The sequence below is a fragment of the Neophocaena asiaeorientalis genome, unplaced genomic scaffold (genome assembly GCF_003031525.2).
Source record: "Neophocaena asiaeorientalis asiaeorientalis breed wild unplaced genomic scaffold, Neophocaena_asiaeorientalis_V1.1 scaffold264, whole genome shotgun sequence".
Lineage (NCBI taxonomy): Eukaryota > Metazoa > Chordata > Mammalia > Artiodactyla > Phocoenidae > Neophocaena > Neophocaena asiaeorientalis.
Genome location: NW_020185332.1, coordinates 3712737 through 3737242, shown reverse-complemented (window position 1 = coordinate 3737242; position 24506 = coordinate 3712737). Strand labels below are relative to the sequence as shown.

Below are 24506 nucleotides of genomic sequence, written 5' to 3'. Positions count from 1 at the left end.
GTAGATGTGTATTAATGTTCCATTGTACTTTTAGTTTTTGTTTCTGTAGTGAAATGACGTTGAATATCTTTTCATGTGCTTATTTGCCATCTGTATATTCTCTTCAGTGAAATGTCTCTTTATGTCTTCTGGCCATGTGCTAATTGTGTTGTTTGGTTTTTATACTGTCGAGGTTTGAGAATTCTTTAAATATTCTAGATACTAGTCCTTTGTTGGATATGTGGTTTGCAAATATTTTCTCCCACTTTGTAGCTTGTCTTTTTATCCTCTTATCAGTCTTTCTCAGAGCAAGTTTTTAATTTTGATTGAGTCCAATTTATTCATTTTTCCTTTTATGGATCATGCTTTTGGTGTCAAGTCTATGGACTCTTTCAGTAGCCCTGGACCCTGATGATTTTCTCCTAAGTTTTTTCCTAAAAGTTTTATAGTTTTACATTTACATTTAAATGTATAATCCATTTTGAGTAAACTTTTGTATAATGCGTGAGACTTAGATTGAGACTTTTTTTTTGCCTATGAGTGTCCTATTGTTCCAACATGATTTGTTAAAAAGACTATTTTTCTTCCATCGAATTACTTTTGCATAATTGTCAAAAATAAGTTGGACATATTTGTTTTGGTCTCTTTTTATGTTCTCTATTCTGTTCCATTGATCTATGTGTCTTTTTCTCTGTCAATACCACACAGTCTTGATTACTATGCTATATAATATGCCTTGAAATCAGGTAGACTAATTTCTTCCACTTTATTCTTCTTTTTCAAAATTGTTTTAGCTGTTCTGGTTTCTTTGTCTTTCCATATAAATTTTAATATATTCTTGCCTGTATCTACAAAAAAAATCTTGCTTTTTTTTATAGTAATTGTATTAAACTTATCTATCAATTTAGGGAGAATTGGCATCTGTACTATGTTGAATCTTCCAATCCTTGAATATGGTAGGTCTCTCCATTTATTTAGGTCTTATTTGATTTCTTTCATCACTGTTATGTAGTTTTCAGGATACAAGTCCTGTACGTACCTTGTTAAATTTACACCTAAAGCTTTTGGGATTTCTTTGAGTGATAAAACATGGTATTGCACTTAAAATTTTGGTGTCCAAATTGCTATTATATAGAAATCCAATTAGTATTTGTATGCTTTTCTTATAGCCTATGACCTTGTTGGACTTATTAATTCTATGAGGTTTTATTTGTTTTTAAGATTCCTTCGGGATTTTTCTACCTAGATAATCATGTTCTCTGCATATAGGGATGGTTTTACCTCTTCCTTTCTAATCTGTATACCCTTTACTTTCTTTCCTGCCTTATTGTACTGGTTAGAATTTCTAGCACTGTGTTGAATAAGAGTGATGAGGATGGAAGTACATACCACCAGCACAACCACTCAGGAAAGACTGACCAGAATTTCTGTACCACAGTTACAAAGTTCTGGGACAGAGAAACTGATTTGGCCTACCTTGAGTAAGGGTCTACCTGTCATCCAGTCATTTGTGACAAGTATGTATGAACTTCTGTCCTTTGCTCAATAAAAGCTTTGGAGCAAGCTCTCAGAGTAGGTTTTGCAAGAGGGTATAGGGATGGGATGAAAATGAATTACAATGCTGGGACTCCCCTGGTGGTGCAGTAGTTAAGAATCTGCCTGCCAATTCAGGGGACATGGGTTCGAGCCTTGGTCCAGGAAGATCCCACATGCCACAGAGCAACTAAGCCCATGTGCCACAACTGCTGAGCCCGCACTCTAGAGCCTGTGAGCCACAACTACTGAGCCCAAGTGCCACAACTACTGAAGCCCGCATGCCTAGAGCCCGTGCTCCTTAGCGAGAGAAGCCCACGCACCACAACGAAGAGTGGCTCCCGCTTGCTGCAACTAGAAAGCCAGCACGCAGCAACGGAGACCCAACGCAGCCAAAAATAAATAAATTAAGAAATTAACTTTAAAAAAAAAGAAAATGACAATGCTAACACAGTATGTGATCCCTGCTGAGAGATGACATCTATCTATTTAATCATGACAAAGTTCACTGGGAGGTATGCATCTTCCCAGATCCAGATTTGGTTAAGTCCCACCATTCACAGCTCTTTTCTGTGATAAACATGGAACTCCATGATGCAGTAAGAAAAAACCTAGAATTTCTTGCTAACGACTCAAAGACAAGGGTCAGAAAATGAAGGACTTAGAGACTAAAATGTTGGGAACTTGGCAAGATTGAGTGCTCCTGGCGACTAGCACAGTGCATAGAACACAGCAGTCTTCACTAAACGTGACTGAGTGAATGACAGAATCTCATAACGACCTGGAAGAACATGTCAAAGAAGAGACTTATTCTGAAATGAGCTTCCTACGAAATCTGTGTTTTATTTTTAAATTTTTAATTTCACAGAATACATATAAATGTGTTTTTTAAATGAGAGCCTAACAGATAAAGCTAATATCCTCTCTGACTACCACTTTGAATTCTTGCCTCCTTTCCCACTCTCCAAGAGTAATCACTGGTATAAGTTAGATGTATATACTTCTAGACTTTCTGTAATACTTTCATAAATGTATTATATGTACCCATCAGAAATATATAATATTGTGTAGGTTTTAAGAATATATGAATGGTAGGGACTTGCCTGGTGGCCCAGTGGGTAAGACTCTGCGCTCCCAATGCAGGGGACCGGAGTTCGATCCCTGGTCGGGGAAATAGATTATGCATGCATGCCGCAACTAAGAAGCCTGCATGCTGCAACTATTAAAAGATCCCGCAACTAAAATCCCACAATTAAAAGATGCCACAGTGAAGACCTGGTGCAGCCTAAATAAATAAATAAATTATATATATATATGGTATTCTTTCCAATTGCTCTTCAGTTTCCTTTTTTCATTCAAAAACAAAGTTTTTTATTTCTAGTTGACCTAGAAAGAGATCTAGCTTATTCGTTTCAATGGATACATAGTATTCTTTGGTATGTATGTGCCACAATCTGCCCATTCCCTTACTGAAGGGTATTTAAGTTGTTTTCATTGTTTTGTTATCATCAAAAATGGTGCAATAACCTTGTATTGTTTCTATATGCATGTGTGTCGAAGATGGCAAAAAAAAAAGTCACAATCTCCACCCTCCCTGTATCCACACACTTTGCAATTTTATTTTGCAGCTCTTCCCACCAACAGGTAAAGTCCTTTTTCCTCCCCCTGAACCTAGGATGACCTTGGACTTAATTCAGCCAGTAGAATGCAGCAGACATGTCAGTGTGCCAATTTCAAGCCTAGGCCTCAAGAGGCCTTGAATGCTTCTGCTTTCTATCCCTTGGAGTTTTGTCCAGCCACCAGGTGATCAAACCCAGGCCAGGCTGTTGGGGAAAGAGAGACCACACCGAACAGAGTTGAGCTGTGTCAGCTGAGGGCATCCTACGCCAGCCAGCCCCCAGCTATCCCAGCAGCGGACTGCTGACAGTGACTGAGCCAGAGGAAATCAGAACTGCCTAGCTGGGTCTAGCCAAAGTTGCCAACCTGGAGACCTGTGAGCTAAATAAATACTTGTTCTAACAGCAAAAGTTATCTGATACAATGTATGCAGATATTTCTTTAGAGTAGATTTTTTTCAAACTTTAGCATGTATCAGTATCAGCTGGTGGGGTTTTAAAATCACAGATTGCTGGGCACCACTGATTTAGTAGATCTGGGTGGGACTTGAGCATTTGCATTTCTAACAAGTTCTCAGGTGCTGGTAATGATGCCGGTCCAAGGGCCATACTTTGAAAATCACTGCTGTAGAATATATAACCTAAAAATGGTATTGCTGGGTCATGAATTATAAGCATATTTAATAGCTAAATCGATACTCCCAAACTGCTATCCAAAGTAAATATATCCTTATTGAAATTTTAAGGGATAAAAGAATAAGTCACTGAAACAAAACTTATAAACCAGATAGTATGAGGAACAAGTGTGAATAAAGAAAGTATCAGCATGAAGGGGGAAGTAACTCACTAATTCTTGGGGTTGGAAGGTGGAGCAGGAAGCTGATTAACAGTAATATTTATGACCAAAGCACAGAGTATGAATGATGAAGCAAACCTGAAATGTTAAGCCAAGAAAATAAATAGTATTTCATAATATTACATATTACACTATATACTAGAGCAGGACTTACAAGGAGAAGCTGCTCTAGAAGAGTATTCCTTCTAAAGAAATAACAGGGGAGAGAGAGATAAGGTCCTAAATGGTCAGTCCCCACCCTCATCCCTCACCTCACTTCCCTTAGTTCTCCATGCCAGCTGCCATGGTTATCTTTTACTTCCTTGAATGAAACCTCCTCTCCCACCACAGGGCCTTTGTACTTACTGATTCCTCTGCATGGAACACTTCCTCTTTCTGTCTGCCCATACTCAACCAAGTTAATTCCCATTTAACCTTAAGGTTTTAGATCTAATTTCACTTAATCAAGAAAGCCTAATCTCCCAGACTAGGTCAAATTTCACCATTATAAACTCTCAACACACTGCATTTCACACTGCAACACACTTAATGCAGTTGGGATTTTACCTTTATTTGTGTGTTTATGTGATTCATGACTATCTTACTCTCCAGCCTAGGAGGTTTCAGGAGGGCTGAGAGTGTGTCTCTTTTGAGTGACCGTTGTAACCTCAACACTTTGTCTGGCAAAGAGCAGATACCCATAAATATGTGTTGGATGAATAAAGTAGGGTTTTGCAAAAGCTTTCAATGGACCTGAGGTCAAGATTGCAATGGGAAACATTCAGAAGAGGAAAAAAGAAGAGGAAACAGAAGTACTATCTTCATGATAGTACTAGAGGGTCTGTCACACTGGAGGGTCACAAAGTAGTCACAGAATAGCAATGATGAGCTTCCATCTGTTTGAACAACCATATCAAAAGAGTATTGGCTACTGGACCTCTGATCTCCTGGAGAGAAGTTTCTACTGGTGTACTAGTGGGTTCTATTTAAGGTCCAGCCCTATTCAGTATTTTGAACAAGACAGAAAGCTTGCCTATCTTGTTTGCAGATAAGATGAAAGTCAAAGGTTTATTTTGACAGAATTTAGATTTAAAATAATATCATGGAAATACAAAGCCAAAACCAATAAGATAAAGGTCAATAGAGACACTCTACATATTAAATCAATCTTGCAAGTACCTGATATGGAAAAGAAGCTGGGTTTGACTACATGGTTTATGTAAAAAAAGACTTGATTGCTGACAACAAATTCATTATGAACAAATGCCATGATACAACTGGTAAAAAATGGTAACTGTCCAGAGGATGGGAACTGATGGTGTCACTTTACTGGTATATTCTCGAGTACTGTGTCTAGTTCTTAGAGTCAGTTTGAGGCCTGGAAACCTTGAGAAATGAAGAATAGTTAGAGCAGCTGGAGACGTTTAGCCTGCAAAAGTAAACACTAAAGGAAAACAAAAACTGACCTCGGATAGAGACAGCTCACCAAATTTGTACTTCCAACTTAGGAAGAGATACTCTTTCTAAAGCTCTCATGATTTTTTATTTATATGATTTCTGATAAGTTCTTTTCCATCCTTATATTCTTGTTTCATTTATTATTTCATAATTCCTTGTTCGTTTTGTGAATATTATGATTCACTTCTGTCTTTGAGAATTCTTTGAAAAAAACATGTTTATTTTGTTTTCTATTAATCCATCTTTTTTTAGCCAGGGAATGGCCTTTTTTCTCTTTCTTTCTTCCTTTTTTTTTCCTTTTCTTTTCTGTAGATTGTTCTACTGCGTTCATTTGTCTGAGCTGATTTCACTTCTTGATTATTGATTTTGGTGCCAGTCTTTTTAGAAATATTTTCCTTATATGTTTCAGAAATTTGGTTTGTAGGTTTATTTTCAGTGGAAAATTTCTTTGCTTCCTCCTTTGCCTTCCTCTCCTTTTCCTTTCTTTTTCTGTCATCCCACTCCTCTCCCTGTCTTGTGGTTTACTTTTCTTCTACCTGGTTTCTGTGGCTCCCAGTCCAGAGCCAGCTGACATATCGGAGCTCTGGGCTTCTGACTCACAGTGATAGTAAAAATCCTGCCAACATGTCTGCCAGCTGCTTGGTTAAGTTGCCTCCTAGGCACCTGGCTTTCACGGAGAACCCTAAACTGGAAGAAGTCCATCAGGACTTTGTCTTTTGCTATATGGCTCTCTGCTTCTGTTCCACTTCTGATCCAAGGAGAGGTACAGAAGAGTACATAAAACATATATGTATAGTTTTTAAAAGAATGATAAAGTGAGAATTTATTGTAAACACCACTGGCTATGTCTTTTACATTCTTCTCTTTATATTTTTTTCTCTCACTGACATGTGCTTGGAATAGTGGGGGCCCCTATGATGGGAACCTCCAATACCATCTTGACAGGGTGCACCTGTCCACTCTAACAGCAGGTGGTGCTCCAGGAACCTCAGTGAGTTTCACTGCCAAACCCTCTGGGTCCTAAGATACACTGATTTCTTCAGGGTTGTAGGCTTTATGAACAGCCCACCACTTTATAATTATTTAGCCCCAGTATCTTCTGACTAGATGTGGTTACTGTTATTGCGTTTTCCTTAAACAGTAGCTCAAGATGTTTATACCTTTTTCTCTTGACAATAGCTTGTCGATTCAAGTCTGAAAATTCTCTCTCTACAAATTCCACCTGTAAGGAAAGACACTCATTTTATACATTGGGTATATTGTCCCAGTATTAAGGCTTTGGGAAACATATATTTATTATTTAAATAATTTTATTTAATATTTAAAATATTAAATATTTTAATTTAAAAATAAAACATTTAAAGTAGATATATATAATATGTAATATATAAAAAATAATTATATATCCCAAAGTATAAAGAGAAAATTGTAAAAATTGGAATGGATGTTTATCTTCAAAATTAACATAATGGTTCAATTTGGATTATACACATTTTACATTTTGTAGTATTGATAATTTGAGGTTAGGTTTCTTATTTCACAAGAAGCTCTGATCATCTACAGCTGTCAGAAATCATAGCTAACTAAATTATATGATTTACTTTTGGATTAAAAGTTTTAAGTGCAAATTTTATTTATTTTTAATTCTTGTTTTCTTTTTTTTTGACTGCGTTGCATCTTCGTTGCTGCGCGAGGGCTTTCTCTAGTTGCCCTGAGTGGGGGCTGCTCTTCCTTGCAGTGCGCGGGCTTCTCACCGGGTGGCTTCTCTTTGTTGTGGAGCACGGGCTCTAGGTGCTCAGGCTCAGTAGTTGTAGCACGTGGGCTCAGTAGCTGTGGCTTGCAGGCTCAGTAGTTGTGGCGCACGGGCCCAGTTGCTCCGCGGCATGTGGGATCTTACCGGACCAGGGCTCGAACCCGTGTCCCCTGCGTTGGCAGGCGGATGCTTAACCACTGCGCCGCCAGGGAAGTCTGCAGATTTTATTTACAACTTTTTTTTTTTACAACAACAACCAAGTTTTTTAAAAATATGAGGCGTAGATATAACAATATGTTTGATGTGGTATGGAGCTAGACTTTGAGAAGTAAGGGATTTTAAAGGGCCTCAGAGAAATGGAAGGAGCCCAAAAGAGACAAAGAATGGAGACAGTTAGAAAAGAGGGTCCTGGGGGGAAAGGAGACGCCTGCTGAGCGGCTGCTGTGTGCCAAGCGCTGTTGCAGGAGATGAAGATCCAAAAGTAAAAGTCAAGGTTCTGAAAAGGGTCACAGTCTGGTAAGAAATCAGATTAGTTCAGTGAAACGTAAGTGTTATTAAGGAGGCGTGCGCACTGGGGGTCTAGGTGTGGCGAGAGCTCCCATGGGGACGGGGGCTAGGAAGGCTTCTCTGAGGAGGTGACACTTGATCTAAGGGGAGGCAGAGAAGGAAAAGTGTGTGTGTGGGGTGGGGGGGGAAGATGAAGAAATATCAAGAGACGAGGCAAAGAAAAAAAGGAAAAGAGGAAGGACTCGATGCGATCGGCGCTCCGGCCATCGGGCCTCGACTGCTAGAGCCTGAACGCGGTCACCGCCCCCTCCCCTTCTCCCCTCCCTTCCTCGCGCCTCTGCCGCCCGCCAGGCCTGCGCGAGCTCTGAAGCTGCGGGCTCGCCAGAGACGCCATGTACCGGCTCCTGTCAGCCGTGACAAACCGGGCCGTGACCCACGGGAGCTGCGCCTGGGGCTGCGGGCGGCGTGCAGCTCACCAGCGCGCCGGGCTGCCGCCGCTCGGCCCCGGCTGGGTCGGAGGCCTCGGGCTGGGTCTGGGGCTGGCGCTCGGGGTGAAGCTGGCCGGCGGGCTGAGGGGTGCGTCCCCCGCGCCGCCCACCGCTGCCCCAGACCCCGAGACGCCGCCTCAGGCCGAGCCGCTGCCGCCGCAGGAGCAGCCCCTCGCCCAGTGGTCTCCGCAGACCCCGACGCCGCCGCACTCCAGGCGCTTTGCCAGAGCCATCGACCGCAGCCGCGACCTCCTGCACAGGATCAAGGTGCGGCGACGGGGGGCGTAGGCGGCCGGGAACCCGGCGCCCCACCCCCGGCGTCACCCCGGCATGAGGCCGTTTGGTGGTCATCTCTCGGAGCGAGCGGACGCCACCCCGGGCGGCTGGATGCCCGCGGTCGGCTTCCCAGAAAGACTTCCCGTGTCCGGACCTCCCGGCCATGGTCAGACGCTCTCGGGGGGTTGCCCAAGTCGGGGCGGAGGTCACGGCCCGCCTCGGGGACCGCCCCTTCCCCTTAGTGCTCCCAGTGGGCACACCCCTCACGGTTAACTCCCGGCCGGCCGAGCCGAGGTGGGCGGGGGCCCGAGCCGAGGTGGGCGGGGGCCCGAGCCGAGGTGGGCGGGGCCCGGGCCGAGGGAAGCCCCACCAGAGGAAGGCGCTGGCGGACGTGCGAGGGATTTCGGCCTGTCTTTGAACCGTTCTCTCCCCTTGGCTCTTAGGATGAGGTGGGCGCACCGGGCATTGTGGTTGGAGTCTCTGTAGATGGAAAAGAAGTCTGGTCAGAAGGTGGGCTCAGAATAGTTTTATTTATTGGCTTGTTTTGTGCCAGTCGGTGAATGAAATCTTGATGTGTTACTTGTTCGGCGTGAATCCCATGAAGTGCTGTTCAGTTTTCATAAAACTATACATACTGTAGAGAAAACTAACAAACTGAAGAATTGGACTTTCTATAAACAGCAGGATTTAAAGTGTGACTCTGATGAGTAAACTGAAGTCTTAAAGATGGTTTGTTGTATTGTTCTCAAAGTGGTGTATATAGAACGGTCTGTTAACTGCACATTTGTAGATAACCCTGATGACTAGATAAAACGTCAGAGTTTAATGTTTTTCTTTTTTAGTTCAGTCAACAATTTACTGAGTCCCCCATTCTGTAAAATGCATTGTACTAAGAACAAGGGATATACACGATTCCTTGTCCTTAATGAGCTTACAACCTACTTTATTAGTTTTTTTTGTTTTGTTTTGTTTTGTTTTTACTATGCAGAGGTGTCAGCTTTTTTTTCCAAACAAAAAGCAAGCAGCTTTGGAAGAGAGACTTCTAAGCATTTTATGATACTTTTATCAAAGCATTTTATAATTTGATTTATTTTTTCATTGCACACAAATTGGTCCAACTCATCACAGCAGGTTTTTAGGAACTCAACTTTTAGGAAATGTTGTTTCAGACATCGTTTAGAGGAAGTAGTACCTTTAGAAGTTGATAGGAGCAATAAGGTTTTGAATTTAAAGAGAAATGATTCTTCCTTCAAGTTTAAGTGTACCCCGATCAACATTTATGACAGATATTGTAATCCAAAATTATATAAAAGTCAGCTCTATAGGTGAGGGCTTGGTTTTTTTGCAGATATTTTTCAGCATGATTTACATTTACAGGTGAAAATAATTATTGTATGCCTTTTTGTTCTTTTCAGATTTCAGTTCTTTGTATGTCTCAGATTTCCACATCTTTATCCTGTAGAAGATGAAACCAAACTTAAAATATTTTCTAGAAAGAGCTTTAAATTAGTGGTACATTGTTTTTCTTCTGACTTGCAGATGAATTAAATTAATGATTAACTAGATTGGGTTTTCACATTTGTTTTTATTGGTTATTTTAAGGAATTCAGTAGAAAGTCACTCAAAAATCAAGAATAAATGTAATCTGAAGAACAATGATATTTTCTTTAAAGAATGTAGAGTAACTTATTTAAAATGTGGAATAACCAAATTGTTTAGATAAGCTAAGAAACATTAGTAACTGAATTAGAAAATTACTGTCGTGTACAGTGTACAATTTCAGTTTAGTTATAAGGTTAAATTGTTAGGCTTACTGTTGTCAGTATTGCTAAGACTCATCCCTTATATGTCGAGTTTTAATTAACTTATACAAGTGAAATACCTTTTCCTTTAGATAAACACGTAGAATGTTTTAAGATAGTATTATTACAGTTTTTGAAGACTCCTTTGACTACGAAGCCTATTAATAGTGACTTTTTGCTTTTTTTCCCAAAGGTTTAGGTTATGCTGATGTTGAGAACCGTGTACCATGCAAGCCAGAGACAGTTATGAGAATTGCTAGTATCAGCAAAAGCCTCACCATGGTTGCTATTGCCAAATTGTGGGAAGCAGGGAAACTGGATCTTGATATTCCAGTACAACATTATGTTCCTGAATTCCCAGAAAAAGAATATGAAGGTGAAAAGGTAATAAATCTTACAGTTCAATTTTCTAATGACATTTAAGTGGTTTAAAAGCTTTCATAGGATTCTTTGGTTTGTTTTTAATGTTAATGGATTAAAGTTTTGTTTTATCCAGATAATAACCGAGTGGGTATTCTTCCAAAATTTGAGGCTAAAGGTGTGTACATGACACATGATTCTAGCAGCAGTTTAAAATGGAAAATATTGCTGAAACATTATTCCAGGGCTACTAACTTTTTATTACGCAGTTTAATATTGTAATTTAATTTTCATGTTTTTACAATTAGGTTTCTGTCACAACAAGATTGTTGATTTCCCACTTAAGTGGAATTCGTCATTATGAAAAGGACATGAAAAAGGTGAAAGAAGAGAAAGCTTATAAAGCCTTGAAGATGATGAAAGGGACGATGGAATCTGACCAAGAAAAAGAGTTAAAAGTAAAAGGAGGCAAAAGTAATGAAAAGAATGACTTTGCTAAAGCTAAGATAGAGCAAGATAATGAAGCCAAAGGCCGAAATTCAAAACCTTGCAAGAAAAAGAATGATTTTGAACAAGGTGAATTATATTTGAAAGAAAAATTTGAAAATTCAATTGAATCCCTAAGATTATTTAAAAATGACCCTTTGTTCTTTAAACCTGGTGAGTGTTAATTTCTTCTTTTTACAAAGTCATCATTACTGAAGTATTAATTTTCAGAAAATGCAAAATGATACCATCCTGAGTGCATTCAGTGTGGTTGATGATTATGGCATGGGTTTTGTTGTCAGATGTTTGCTTTTTTGTCTGTAGTTCTTAACAAAGCCTAGCATCCAGGCAGCTAGTTGTTTGATTTAGCTTCATTGGAGGCTACCTAGACATTTAGAGGATTCTCAGTATCAAGATATTCATGGAAAAAATTAAATATTGGAATAATTCTCCAAATAAAATCTAAACCGATGTTGGCATGATAAAGTATTGCTAATATTTTAGTATTTCATTAGTATTTAACTTAGTATTTAAATTGTTCAACTTCTTTTGTGCTTTCATTTCTTAAATTAGTAGGCATCAACTAAATTCTATTTCCCAAAAAGCTGATCTATAAAAATAACTTTTTCTGTATATTTTTTGATATGATGCTTACTAAAACCACTTTATCTTTAAATTTATTGCAGGTTTATGTACTTGTATTCCATTTTCATTTAAAAACTTGTTTGTGGGAATCCCCTGGTGGTCCAGTGGTTAGGGCTCCTGTGCTTCCATGGCAGGGGGCACGGGGTTCGTCCCTGGCTGGGGAACTAAGATCCCACAGGCCACTCGGTGCAGCCAAAAAAGACAAAAAAACAAACAAAAAAACTGATAAGTATATGGATCATCATTTTATTCTTGTGTTAGAGACATGGAATAAGCAGGGCCATTGCAAAGTTGACTAAATTTGTTAATATATCATCCATGATCTTTACCTAAACGCTAAAGTAAAATATTCCAGTTTTAAAGATATGCCAATTTTCAGTGGGAAAATATTTTACATGTTTTTAAATAATAATGAAGCATTTTCTTTTTTTTCCCCCTTAAAATGATGTCTCAAGGTAGTCAGTTTTTGTATTCAACTTTTGGCTATACCCTATTGGCAGCCATAGTAGAAAGAGCTTCAGGATATAAATATTTGGACTATATGCAGAAAATATTCCATGACTTGGATATGCTGACAACTGTGCAGGAAGAAAATGAGCCAGTGATTTACAATAGAGCAAGGTAAATGAATACCTTCTGGTGTGTCTGGCTGTATCACATCTTTACACTGTTATCAATTTAAAGTCACATTTTGCTTGTCTCCATTCCAGAATCAACTTGCCACATTTTGGGAGCTTTTCTACATGTCTATTTTTCCACCTATAATGTAAGGAAAATAAAATATATTTTATTTTTCAAATACACATATATTTGAAGTACCCCAAGATCCTTAGGTGAAAGATAGCAATAATAATTTTAAGCACATGAATAATTAAACTAAAATTGCACCCATCACGGGCATCTATAATTTGCTCTTCCATCATCCCTTTTTTTATGTTTTCATTCATGCTTTATTTACCTTTTTTTAATTGTTTTTTTTTAATTTTGAAATTGTCTCATACTTATAGAAAAGTTACACAAAGTAGTACAAAGAATTTTCATATACGCTTCAACCAGATTCCCCACATGTTAATTATTTTACCACATTGCTTTATCTGTCAGTCTCTTTGTTGTTTTTTTTTCAGCCGTTTGGAAATCAGTTGCAGACATGGTGCCCCTTATACTTAAATGGTACCCATAAATACTTGAATGTGTATTTTCTAAAGATAAGGACATCCAGGAAATTAATATCAACACAAGGTTCATATCAAGTCTACAGACCTTATTCAAATTTTGCCAGTTGTCCCAATAATGTCCTTTATAACAAAAGGAAAAAAACTTGTTTTTCTGGTGCAGAGTCTAATATAAGCTCACACATTACATTTAGTCTCTCAGTCTCTCAGAAGTCACATGAGTTCAATTTGTTCCATTACTGGTGATGGTAATTTTAATCACTTTGTTGAGGTGGTATATACCAGGTTTCTCTACTGTAAAAGTTTGAAAATCATTTTATTGAAATATATCAAACTAAAATTTTATCATAATTTTTACAAGTAATTTGTAAAAAAGGCATTGGAAGAGAATTTGGGGACTAAAGACGTAACATGAGTTTTACTGTTATGGTGTTTTCTTTTCCATTTTACTCTTATTATTATTTGGTTTGTTAGAAAGGTAACAACACATTTAACTGTGTTTAAATCAGCTGTTACTTTTACTTTTTACGGTTCCATTAGAGGACATGCTTTACAAATGGCTAAATGGTACTTGACTAGATGAAATGGTAGATTTTGTAGCTTTATCCTCCTATCCCCATACTAGTTTTGTTCAATTTTCTGTTGTATTTCGTTAAGTTACCATTTTTAAATTACCAGCTTATTCAAAAGGATCAAATATGCATTGCAAATCAGCCTGAAAGAAGTTTTTTTGAACCTAAAAGAAATTAGGTTAGCAGCAAGCAATGAATTTTAATTTTTAAATGGCCTGTAGTTTTTTTATTTTGGGTGGTTTTTAAAAAATATTTAATTTATTTGGTTGAGCTGGGTCTTAGTTGTGGCAGGCAGCCTCCTTAGTTGCAGCTTACGGGCTCCTTACTTGCGGCTCACAGGCTCCTTAGTGTGGCATGCGAACTCTTAGTTGCATCGTGCATGTGGGATCTAGTTCCCTGACGAGGGATCGAACCCAAGCCCCCTGCATTGGCAGCATTGGAGTCTTAACCCACTGCTCCACCAGGGAAGTCCCTGTAGTTTTTTTCTTTTTTATTCTCTATTTTTTTTTCATTGAAGTGTAGTTGATTTACAGTGTTGTGCTAATTTCTGCTGTATAGCAAAGAGACTCAGTTATACACATATATACATTCCTTTTTTATATTCTTTTCCATTATGTTTTATCCCAGGAGATTATGGATACAGTCCTCTGTGCTATACAGTAGGACCTTGTTGTTTATCCATTCTAAATGTAATAGTTTGCATCAACTAACCCCAAACTCCCAGTCCATCCCTCTTCCTTCCTCACCACCCTTGGCAACCACAAGTCTGTTCTCTATGTCTGTGAGTCTGTTTCTGTTTTGTAGATAGGTTCATTTGTGCCATATTTTAGATTCCACATATAAGTGATATCATATGGTATTTTTCTCTTTCTGACTTAGTATGATAATCTCTAGTTGCATCCACATTGCTGCAAATGGCATTATTTCATTCTTTTTTTATGGCTGAGTAGTATTTCATTGTATATATGTACCACATCTTCTTTATTCATCTGTTGATGGACATTTAGATTGTTTCCGTGTCTTGGCTATTGTGAATAGTGCTGCTATGAACATAGGGGTGCATGTATCTTTTTGAATTACAGTGTTATCCAGGTATATGCCCAGGAGTGGGATTGCTGGGTCATATGCTAGCTCTTATTTTTAGTTTTTTGAGGAACCTCCTTACTGTTTTCCATAGTGGCTGCACCAACTTACATTCCCAAGCAACAGTGTAGGAGGGTTCCCTATTCTCCACACCCTCTCCAGCATTTGTTATTTGTAGACTCTGTAATGATGGAAATGGCCTGTAGTTTTCAACCACTTCAGACAGTGTTTATTATTTTTAGGTCCAACATTATATTCTACTGGAAAGCATAAGAAAAAATGACAAATACCTGAAGTTGTCAGTTGAATCTAGAAAAGATTCTGTAATAAAGATGGCATAGACGCATGACCTTATTTTGATTCAAATCTAGGCATTTGATAACAGATGCCTACACTTACATATTAGGGAGAAGCATTGAGCCTCTTTTCTCAGCTGAAAATTAAGGCTCCGTGAATGTGCAGACTGCAAGGCAGCTATCATGTACTGTTTTCTTAATGAGTGATTAATTTATGATGCACAGAAATCAAAATATGGCATATGATTGAGTTAATTTCATTTTATCTCCCATTCTTTGAAAAAGGCAGTGGGTTTCTGTTTCTACTGTTAAAGGTTGCTGTCAACTCTGGGTTTTTTCTTTAGGTTTTAGTTGTGCCCAGTGGTGCTAAAGGGGTAAGTGATTCATTATAGGTAGATTAAATAGGCTGCAGAAATAAAATAGGACACTAAAAGAAGAAGGAAATATGTTACCAAGGAAATGTTCTGTCCATTTGCTTTGTTTTTATTTTACTTGATACAATATCTGTTTGGGCCTCTAAAGCTCAACTGATTCTTTTTTTATTTTTGTAGTAATTATTTCAAAAGAGCTTAGTAATTATTTCACCAGCTTTGGGGAGAAATTCAGGGAGTAAAAGAAATCTTCTCAAAGATGTGTGTTTAAAAAGAAAAACCTTAAAGTAAAATTTAGTAAATGCATATGTATCTGTTCATTTGTTTTATGGTACCATTGTACAAGAAATAAAATTTCCAGCAAAAGTTTGCAGCTTTGTTATCTAGTCTGCTGACCCCTTGGTATAATCATAAATTAAATATGTTTACATTATCTTGACCTAGGCTTCTTAGAGTTACTGTATCCCAAGAGTAAATATTTATCATCTTTATCATTTCTCTGTATGTATGTGTGTGTGTTTAAAATAGTGCCTCCCAGTGCCTGTCACCTGTTTAAGGTATTCCCCCAGAATCCCACTCCAAAATACTACTTACATTTCTTCGGCCAGAATTTTAGCAACAGGGCACATTCAGCTGTAAGGAATGCAGAGAAATTAGTTTTTAGCTGGGTGCACTGTTGTCCTGAATAAAACTGGGGTTTCTTAAATGGAAGACTGGGAACATTGATTCTGTATATGTAAATAGATACTGATTCTGTATTTCAAGTATAGTCTGTATAGGCAAGTAAACTAAATAACTCTTTAAGCAAAGACCACAGGGGAATGGAGTGAATGTTCTTGCCACTGAAAGACACTCAGTTTGTTGATGGGGGGAATCCTTAGTCAATGCATTAGCTTATTATTAGACTCTGTTCATATTTTCTTTGTGTTTGGCACAATACTTGCAACAAAAATCTCTTTCATAGTTGGATAGGACCAAAATCAAATAAAATGAATGTTTTCTGAAGGGTTTGCTGTATTTTGACAGTACAGATATGGTCTTTACCTTTTCTTATTATCTTAATTATTATTTATTATCTTTATTTTCTAGAGTATCTTCTAAAATTAAGCATTGTTTCTTATGAAGCTGTTTTCTATGCTTTAGCTGATGGACTCTAGTAGTAGGTTCAGTCCATGTTAATGCTAAATGTTAGAGTGGGATTGGGTGTTTATAATATGCATTTTAAATTTTGTGGTTTTTTAAACTTCCCATAGCAATAAAATACAAAGTGATGCATAACTGTTTGTAAAGGCATTTAAGAAGCTTTTAAAATTTTATTTTGAATTTGTGAGTTTGTAGATGTATATTTCTGTGATAATATAATCTTGTGTAGAAACTAGGGATTCTTAAATAAGTGGGGAGAGGCTGTTTGTCATCTGGCATCATTCTATCAATTATTCAGTTACAAAGATGTCCCAGTAACTTAAGAACTCGTGTCTATAATTCCATTCTTTTTAGTGCAGAAATTCCTTAAGAATTTGAAATAATAAAGTTATCATTCAGCTGGACAAATTTATTTTCATGAAAAGTCATTAATTTGTCCTCTGTGAAGAGGAATCAAAAGATTAAAGGCTGAATTTACCTTTTTAAAGTTTAGAATTCTAGATTAAAGTCTAAAATTCTCCATAAATTTATATTTTAAAAGAGGAGTGACTGAGTCATCCTAATTTCCAACCTTGATGTAGGTGCTTTGAAATGCTTTATTAAAAGTTGCACAAAGCTGATTATTAACCAAAATAGATTGGTAGTTCTCTCCTACTTTAAAAACTTGGAGTTCACTCTAATAAATATATTTCTCAGTGAGAAAACATTTTTGTTACTCTGTTATGTGGCTTCTTTGAGATTTGATTGGCGGGAAATAAAAGTGTAATCAGAGTTGGGGCAGAAAGTAATGGGGACCTAAAATACAGGAGTGGCCATAGGAATGGAAGGAGGGAGAATGGTCGGACAGAAAGCTGAGGTTGAATGAGGATTTATCATTATTGGATATGAGAGATTTGAGGGCAAGAGAGGCAAGAAAGGTTTTAATGGAGAGGAGAAATATACGAAGGTTCAGAAGAGAGTAGTTTTGGACATGTTCATTTTGAGAACTGAGGAGACCACGTATCAAATCATTGGTTCTCAGGAGAGCATATTAAGATCCTCTGTAGACTTTTTTCTCTTTTAACCTTCAGAGCACATACCTGTGGTCACTCCTGCTTCACCCAATATTATGACTTGGACTTTTGGGGGACATATAAGAATCTTGACAGAAGAAAGAGAAGTCCTTTTTCAAATTATATATGCCCACTGTCCCTTCAAATTTACGAATTTTGAAGGGAGGGATGAGGCCCAATGCTGATTCTGATAAACAACATTGAGAAAAAAAGAAATCTGAGAATTATTAATGCTAGTAGAAAATTCGATGGTAAATTTGGAACAGAGTTTGTGGTACAGCTGCAGTTTTGTAGTTATCTCTGTAGAAGAGAAGACCTGGGACACTGGAATCACTGGTGATTGGAGGGATACAGGGAATCATAGGATTGAGAGTGAGAAGAGAGAGCACAGAGCAAAGTGGCCTGCGGGGAGTGTCAGCGAAGTGCTGGGTCACAGTGCTACAGGGGCAGTTAGGATGAGGACCATAAAAAGGGAATTAGAAGATCTTGATAACCCGCAAGAGAGCTGACTAGTAGAGATGGGGGAACAGAAGCCAGATTTTACAGAATTGAATGAATGGAGAGGGTGAGTGCATGGAAACAGCAGGTGCGGACTGTCTTATGTAGTTTGGCAATAAATGAGAGTGAAAGGACTGGTAGCTGGAAGCTGTAACAGGGGTAAAACAAAAAAGAAAAGGGTTTTTTTCCCCTTAGGATATAGAAAACTAGAGCATTTTGTGAACTAAGGTGAAGGAGTCAAAATTCCTAGCATGGCGCAGAAAGTCCTTTGTGAGCTGTGCCCTGTCCCATATCTACTCCTCCGGCATCACCTTTTAAAGCTCTCTGCTTCAGTCAAACTGAACTATTTTGCTCCCCAGGAACAATTTCAACAAGCCTAGCTCTCACTAGTGCTCAGGATTCCTCACATCCATCTTGCTAGTCATCCCACAACCTGTTACTCAAAGCGATATTGGAATCACGTGGGAGCTTGTTAGAACTGCAGAATTTGGGGCCCTCCCCAGACGTACTGAAGCAGAATCTGCATTGTAACAAAATCTCCAGGTGATTCATACGGTGCTCTGAAATTCAAGAACTGTCTCACAAGATTATTGGACAGTTAGCCCTTTGAGAGCAGCCACGGGTGTATGGTTTTTCTTTTCTCTCCAGTTCCTTGCAAGGGGTCTCCATTAAATGCTAGCCAACAAATGATGCTTTCATGTGTTCAACATATTTAACAAGTACTTAGTGGATGGCCAGTACTGTTCTAGGTAGGGGAAGCATCAATGAACCAGGTAGATAAGATTCCTGCCTTTATGAAACTTACATTCTATGGGAAGAGACAGACAAATATGTAAACTAAGAATCTCAGATATGAGAAGAAAATAAAACAGGGTGATGGGATGTAGAGGGAGAGGATGTTAGTGGGGAGATCTATTTAAAATATATTGGTTTTAGGCCATGTCTGTTGAGTTGAAACACGAATAATAAGGAAAGCTAGTGTGCCTTATTGCAAATACAGAAAGAAGTCTGGCATGAAAAAAGTAAGGCAAGATGTTGTACGTGATGAGGTCAAATAGGTAAGCAAGGGCTAGATTATACTGAACAGTGAGTATCAGTGCCTTTAGACCCACTGCCCCTTAATTTAACAAATATGTAATAACACCTCCTTTAATATCTGAAATGAAAGAGATCATATAACCTACACTCAATACTCTAACTGAAATATAAAGAAGAAATAAAAGGAATATTTTAAATTTATAATAATATCTCAATAGGATAATGTTTACTCACAACAACACGAGAAGACTTAATAAACTCAACTGCAACTTAATACATAAAATTACTTTAAATGTGACAACAAAATGCAGACCAATACAGGTTTATTGCATTGGTGCTTCAACTCATGTCCTTGGTGGCTAACTCTGGCTGAAGTTTTGAGCAAAATAGAGTGTGATCTTCAATTTTCACAGTGGTTACATTCAAGAAAAATACATTGTAGAGTACAAAGTACTTCGTATTTACATATAAAATGGAGAGGGTTCTAGGCTCAGCTAGTTATAAACAGATTCTTTACTTACATGGGTATCTCGTAGGATAGTTGATCTCACAGGATATAGGAGAATGCACCACTGTGTGGGACTTTCCCATACACCACAGGTCATTAGGACCCTTGGGCCCCTATCCACTAAATGTCAGTAAGAGCCCTCTTAATAATTGTGACAACTAAAAAAATGCCTCTTAAAAACAATAGGAAAATTTTTAAAGATTGGATGATGATGTAAATGCATTTTAAGATAAAGATGGGAGTTTCTAGCTCACTTTGGATGGCCTCAATCTTCTCAGTAAAATGACTGGGCCTGAGGTAGGGTAGAGGACTGAGGGTGGAAGAGATTGGGAATACCTATTATGAAGAGTATACCAGGGAGTACCCAGGAAAAGAATAAAAGGATTTGAGAACAGCAGTGAAGACCCTTAGCAAGAGTATGAACTTATACCAGTCAGCTTTGTTATATGAATTCCTGGAGCCTTTCTTGATAGATAAGGGGTACCTAGATTTATTTAGGATTGATGGATTGGTGTACTGTTAGTTCAAAAGAGTGCTAATGAGACCACAGCTGATATAGTTCAGCCTAGAAGAGAAAATCAGGGGAAACCACTGGGAACTAAAAGACCTGGGAAAATTGGGATGACCCAAGGGGGATGGATGAAGGTCCCATTGAGGGCAGAAAGCAGGTTCATTTGGAGAGCTGGAAGGGTTGGAAGTCATAGTCCTAGGAAGAAATGTCTGAGTTTGAGACCTTAGTGATAATACAGTTTAAAGTGATGGTGAGACTCAGGTCTGACAGTGCTTTATGAACAACCAAGTTAGGATGAAGATGAAGGTCATTACGGGTGAGACTGTCAGCAAACTGAAAACCTAAGAACACCATTTTTTAAAAATAAATTTATTTATTTTATTTATTTTTGGTTGCATTGGGTCTTCATTGCTACACGCGGCTTTCTCTAGTTGTGGCGAGCAAGGGCTACTCGTCGTTGCGGTGCACAGGCTTCTCATTGCGGTGGCTTCTCTTGTTGCAGAGCACGGGCTCTAGGCATGCAGGCTTCAGTAGTTGTGGCACGCAGGCTCAGTAGTTGTGGCTCACGGGCTCTAGAGCGCAGGCTCAGTAGTTGTGGCGCACGGGCTTAGTTGCCCCACGGCATGTGGGATCTTCCCAGATCAGGGCTCGAACCCGTGTCCCCTGCATTGGCAGATGGATTCTTAACCACTGTGCCACCAGGGAAGCCCTAAAACACCATTTTATTATGAAACTTGAAAGGAAGGAGGCTCATGAGCCAAGTGTCCTTTTTTTGTTTATTTTGTGATTTCATTTCATGTACCTAATGTTTATGGTACTGTCTCCTCATATTAGAATGGAAATCCCATGAGGTTATTCTCTTTTGTTTACACTTTATCCCAACATCCAAACAGTGCCTGGCACATAGTGTTCCATCAATAACTGTTGAATGATTGAATGAATAACAGCTACCATTTATTAAGTACCTATCAGAAATATGCAAAGTGCTTTATACATTTATTTCTAACTCTGCAAAGTAGATGTTTTTGTCCCCATTTTACAAATTAGGATGGAAGCAGAGAGGTAACAGACTGCCTGGATTTTAATCCAACTCTGCCTCTTAAAAACTGTGGCTTTGGACAAGTTATTTATATTCTCTGTGCCTCAGTTTCCTCATCTGTAAAACAGGAATTATATTACCTACCTCCTAACATTGTTACAAGAATAAATTAGTTCATACTTATATAGTTCTTAGAACAATGGCTGGAACATAGTAAGAACTGTATAAGTCAGGGGTCCCCAACCCCAGGGCTACGGACCGTTACTGGTTTGTGGCCTATTAGAAACTGGGCCGCACAGCAGGAGGTGAGTGGCAGGCAAGCGAGCGAAGCTTCATCTCTATTTACAGCCGCTCCCCATCGCTTGCATTACTGCCTGAGCTCCGCCTCCTGTCAGATCAGCAGCGGCATTAGATTCTCATAGGAGCGCGAACCCCGCTGTGAACTGCGCACGTGAGGGATCTAGGCTTCGGGCTCCTTATGAGAATCTAATGCCTGATGATTTGAGATGGAGCTGAGGCAGTGATGCTAGCGCTGGGGAGTGGCTGCAAATACAGATTATCATTAGCAGACAGGTTTGACTACATAGGGACCATAATAAATCAACTGCTTGTAGACTCATATCAAAACCCTATCAGTGAGTGGCAAGTGAAAACACGCTCAGGGCTCCCACTGATTCTGCATTATGGGGAGTCATATAATTATTATATATTACAATGTAATAATAATAGAAATAAATTGCACAATAAATGTAATGTGCTTAAATCATCCCGAAACCATCCCCCCTCCGCCCTGGTCCGTGGAAAAATTGTCTTCCGTGAAACCGGTCCCTGGTGCCACAAAGGTTGGGGACCGCTGGTATAAGTGTTTGTTAAATCAAATAAGTATAGCCAGTAAGGGTGAGAGTTGGAATTCAAACTGAGATTTGCTAACTCCTGCTTCTTCCACTACACCAAGAAAGTACCACATCACGTCATTATACACAGTATCTCTATGTATTTTTAACCAGGAGAAATAGTCTCCTTACAAATATTAATCTTATTTCTGAACATCCCCATATATACATTTTCAGTTATAAAATTTACATGTGGCACATGATTCATTGAGCCCAGGGACTGAAAATGTCTACCAAACATTAGGTGTTTCTGCATGTGCACGGGGAAAATATCATGTGTAGTACTAATCAGTACATTTTTTACAGGTATTAGAAGCTTGATACACTTAGCATGGGCAAGCCTTGCCAATAGAAAAAACAACCCACTTTCTATACTTTAATTACTCACTTATCTCTGTTTCATTTTCATACTGAAAATTAGTGGTTAGTTTCTGAGAAAGTATGTTCACTACAGTGAAATACAATCTGTCTCATGTATACATTTTCCTGTTCATCTTCATGTATAAAGTCAATAATAGACTATCAAATTTTTAATGACTATTCTTATTTCATTTTAGATTTTATGTTTACAATAAAAAGAGACGTCTTGTCAACACACCTTACGTGGATAACTCCTATAAATGGGCTGGTGGTGGATTTCTGTCTACAGTAGGTGACCTTCTGAAATTTGGGAATGCAATGCTGTATGGTTACCAAGTCGGGCTGTTTAAGAACTCAAATGAAAATCTTTTACCTGGATATCTCAAACCAGAAACAATGCTTATGATTTGGACACCAGTGCCTAACACAGAGATGTCTTGGGATAAAGAGGGTAAATATGCAATGGCATGGGGTGTTGTGGAAAAGAAGCAAACATATGGTTCTTGTAGGAAGCAACGGCATTATGCCTCACACACTGGAGGTGCAGTGGGTGCCAGTAGTGTCCTACTGGTCCTTCCTGAAGAACTGGATGCAGAAGCTATAAATAACAAGTTTCCCCCAAGAGGAACAGTTGTTTCTATCATATGTAACATGCAATCTGTTGGCCTCAACAACACTGCTTTAAAGATTGCTCTGGAATTTGATAAAGACAGATCAGACATGCCTTAACATCACAGGTGCAAAACGAGCCGTTATGATTTTGTTTTTGTTTGTTTGTTTTTTTGAAACATTAAAGTCCCCAAATACATGAGATTTTAAAGAATAAATTTGTAATAGAGTATAATTGAATGCAGAGAATTATGTACCTCTAATTGCTTAATTTTGTAATTGTCTTTTATTGTAAGATGAATTCTTTATACTCAGGGAAGTAACTATATTTTTACTTTTTGAAAAAAGTGTTAATTCTTGAAATAAAACATTCTGATAAAAATGTACTTTTTAAATGTATAGTATAGAGAAAATCTCATTTGACAGGAACCTCATAATATTGTACTTTTAATATGACAGCAGAAACAAGATTATGAGAAATGGTATATTAGTTATCTCTTGCATCTTAAAAGAACACGTATTTATTATCCCATGGTTTCTGAGGCTCAGGAATTTAGGAGTAGATTGGCTGGGTGGGTCTGGCACCAGGGTCTGTAATGAGGTTTCGGATAAGATGTTGTAGTCTTCTAAAGACTTCTCTGGTCCTGGAGGAAATCCTTCCCAAATGGCTCATTCACTCACAGATCCTAAGACCTGTGAACTGAAGATGTTATTTGTTCCCCACATCCAACCAGACACAGGTTGGCAGCTGCTTGATTAGTACTCAAGGCTTGAGAATAATTCTTGGCTCCTGGCTGTGTTCTCAGAGCTCTTAGTTCTGCCCTCTGAGTTACTGTTTTTTTCATGAAAGGCAGTATGTGTTTGTATCTGAGTGGCTTTCTCAGCCTGCTTTCTGCTTGTACAAGTTTGAGGGTCCAGAGGGCTCTTTTGTACTCTCCTTTCAGTCTAAGTTAACAGTCTTCCTGCTAATATAATTTTTAAAAACTTTGTGAGTCCCATTGAGGTTCTTGCTAATCTCATTGAGGTTCATGCTAATAAAAAAAAGCCATACCCCCAAATCTCTTCAAAATATACCCCTCTCTAACTTAGAATTCTGCTGAGACAATTGGAAAAAACACTGTTAAGCTTCTATTAAGGCCTATTGTTTAAGTAGCTTTCGAGGCACCATCTTGGTTCTTTCCACAGTCATAAAGGGTTTTATAGTTATACCCTCAACTTTGTCTTTAGACTGTTTTTTTCCTGGAAGTACCGTAAATTTTATCTTTGCTTTGAAATTGTTTCCTAATCTTAGCATCTTTTGCCATCTGGGGAGTCTGGGAACTTTCCAAACCATCAATTATTGATTCATCTTTGTTTAGTAGTCCTTCCTTTAGCTTCTCTCTCTCCTTCTTTTTAGCATAAGCAACAAGAAGAAGCCAAGAGTCAACACTGTGTCTGGAAATCTCAGCTAGATTCACCCAGTTCATTAGGCATATTTTCTACTTTCTGTGGTCTTGCAGGCAACAGTGTTGCTAAACTTTCTGCCACTGGAGAACAATAATCCTCTTCCCTCCAATTTCCAGTAACATTTTTCCTTACTCTCCTTTAAGTCCATGCCTGCAGCCTCCTCAAAGGCCACCATAC

At 38.5% G+C, this 24506-nt stretch overlaps 1 protein-coding gene across 3 annotated transcripts; it reads left to right on the top strand.

Annotated features, from left to right (window-relative positions):
* The first annotated feature begins 8002 nt into the window (after positions 1-8002).
* Positions 8003-24400, top strand: LACTB (lactamase beta). Of its 3 annotated transcripts, none has more exons than XM_024735281.1 (6): positions 8003-8436; positions 8889-8955; positions 10441-10631; positions 10916-11267; positions 12194-12359; positions 22472-23265. In XM_024735281.1, the coding sequence occupies exons 1-6, from the start codon at positions 8074-8076 to the stop codon at positions 23001-23003; spliced, it is 1671 nt and encodes a 556-aa protein (XP_024591049.1). In that variant the 5' UTR covers positions 8003-8073; the 3' UTR covers positions 23004-23265. The 3 variants fall into 3 exon arrangements, with proteins under 3 accessions (XP_024591049.1, XP_024591050.1, XP_024591051.1); XM_024735282.1 differs by having other exon boundaries at positions 8021-8436; positions 10916-11183; positions 22472-24400; XM_024735283.1 differs by lacking the exon at positions 22472-23265 and having other exon boundaries at positions 8021-8436; positions 12198-12358.
* Positions 24401-24506: the final 106 nt, after the last annotated feature.

Excerpts from the sequence above, each read along its gene's own strand:
- LACTB (XM_024735281.1), top strand. The coding sequence starts at position 8,074 with ATGTACCGGCTCCTGTCAGCCGTGACAAACCGGGCCGTGACCCACGGG. Across the intron at positions 10,632-10,915 it reads AAGAATATGAAGGTGAAAAG|GTTTCTGTCACAACAAGATT; the intron begins GTAATAAATCTT and ends TTTTACAATTAG. Across the intron at positions 12,360-22,471 it reads GTGATTTACAATAGAGCAAG|ATTTTATGTTTACAATAAAA; the intron begins GTAAATGAATAC and ends ATTTCATTTTAG.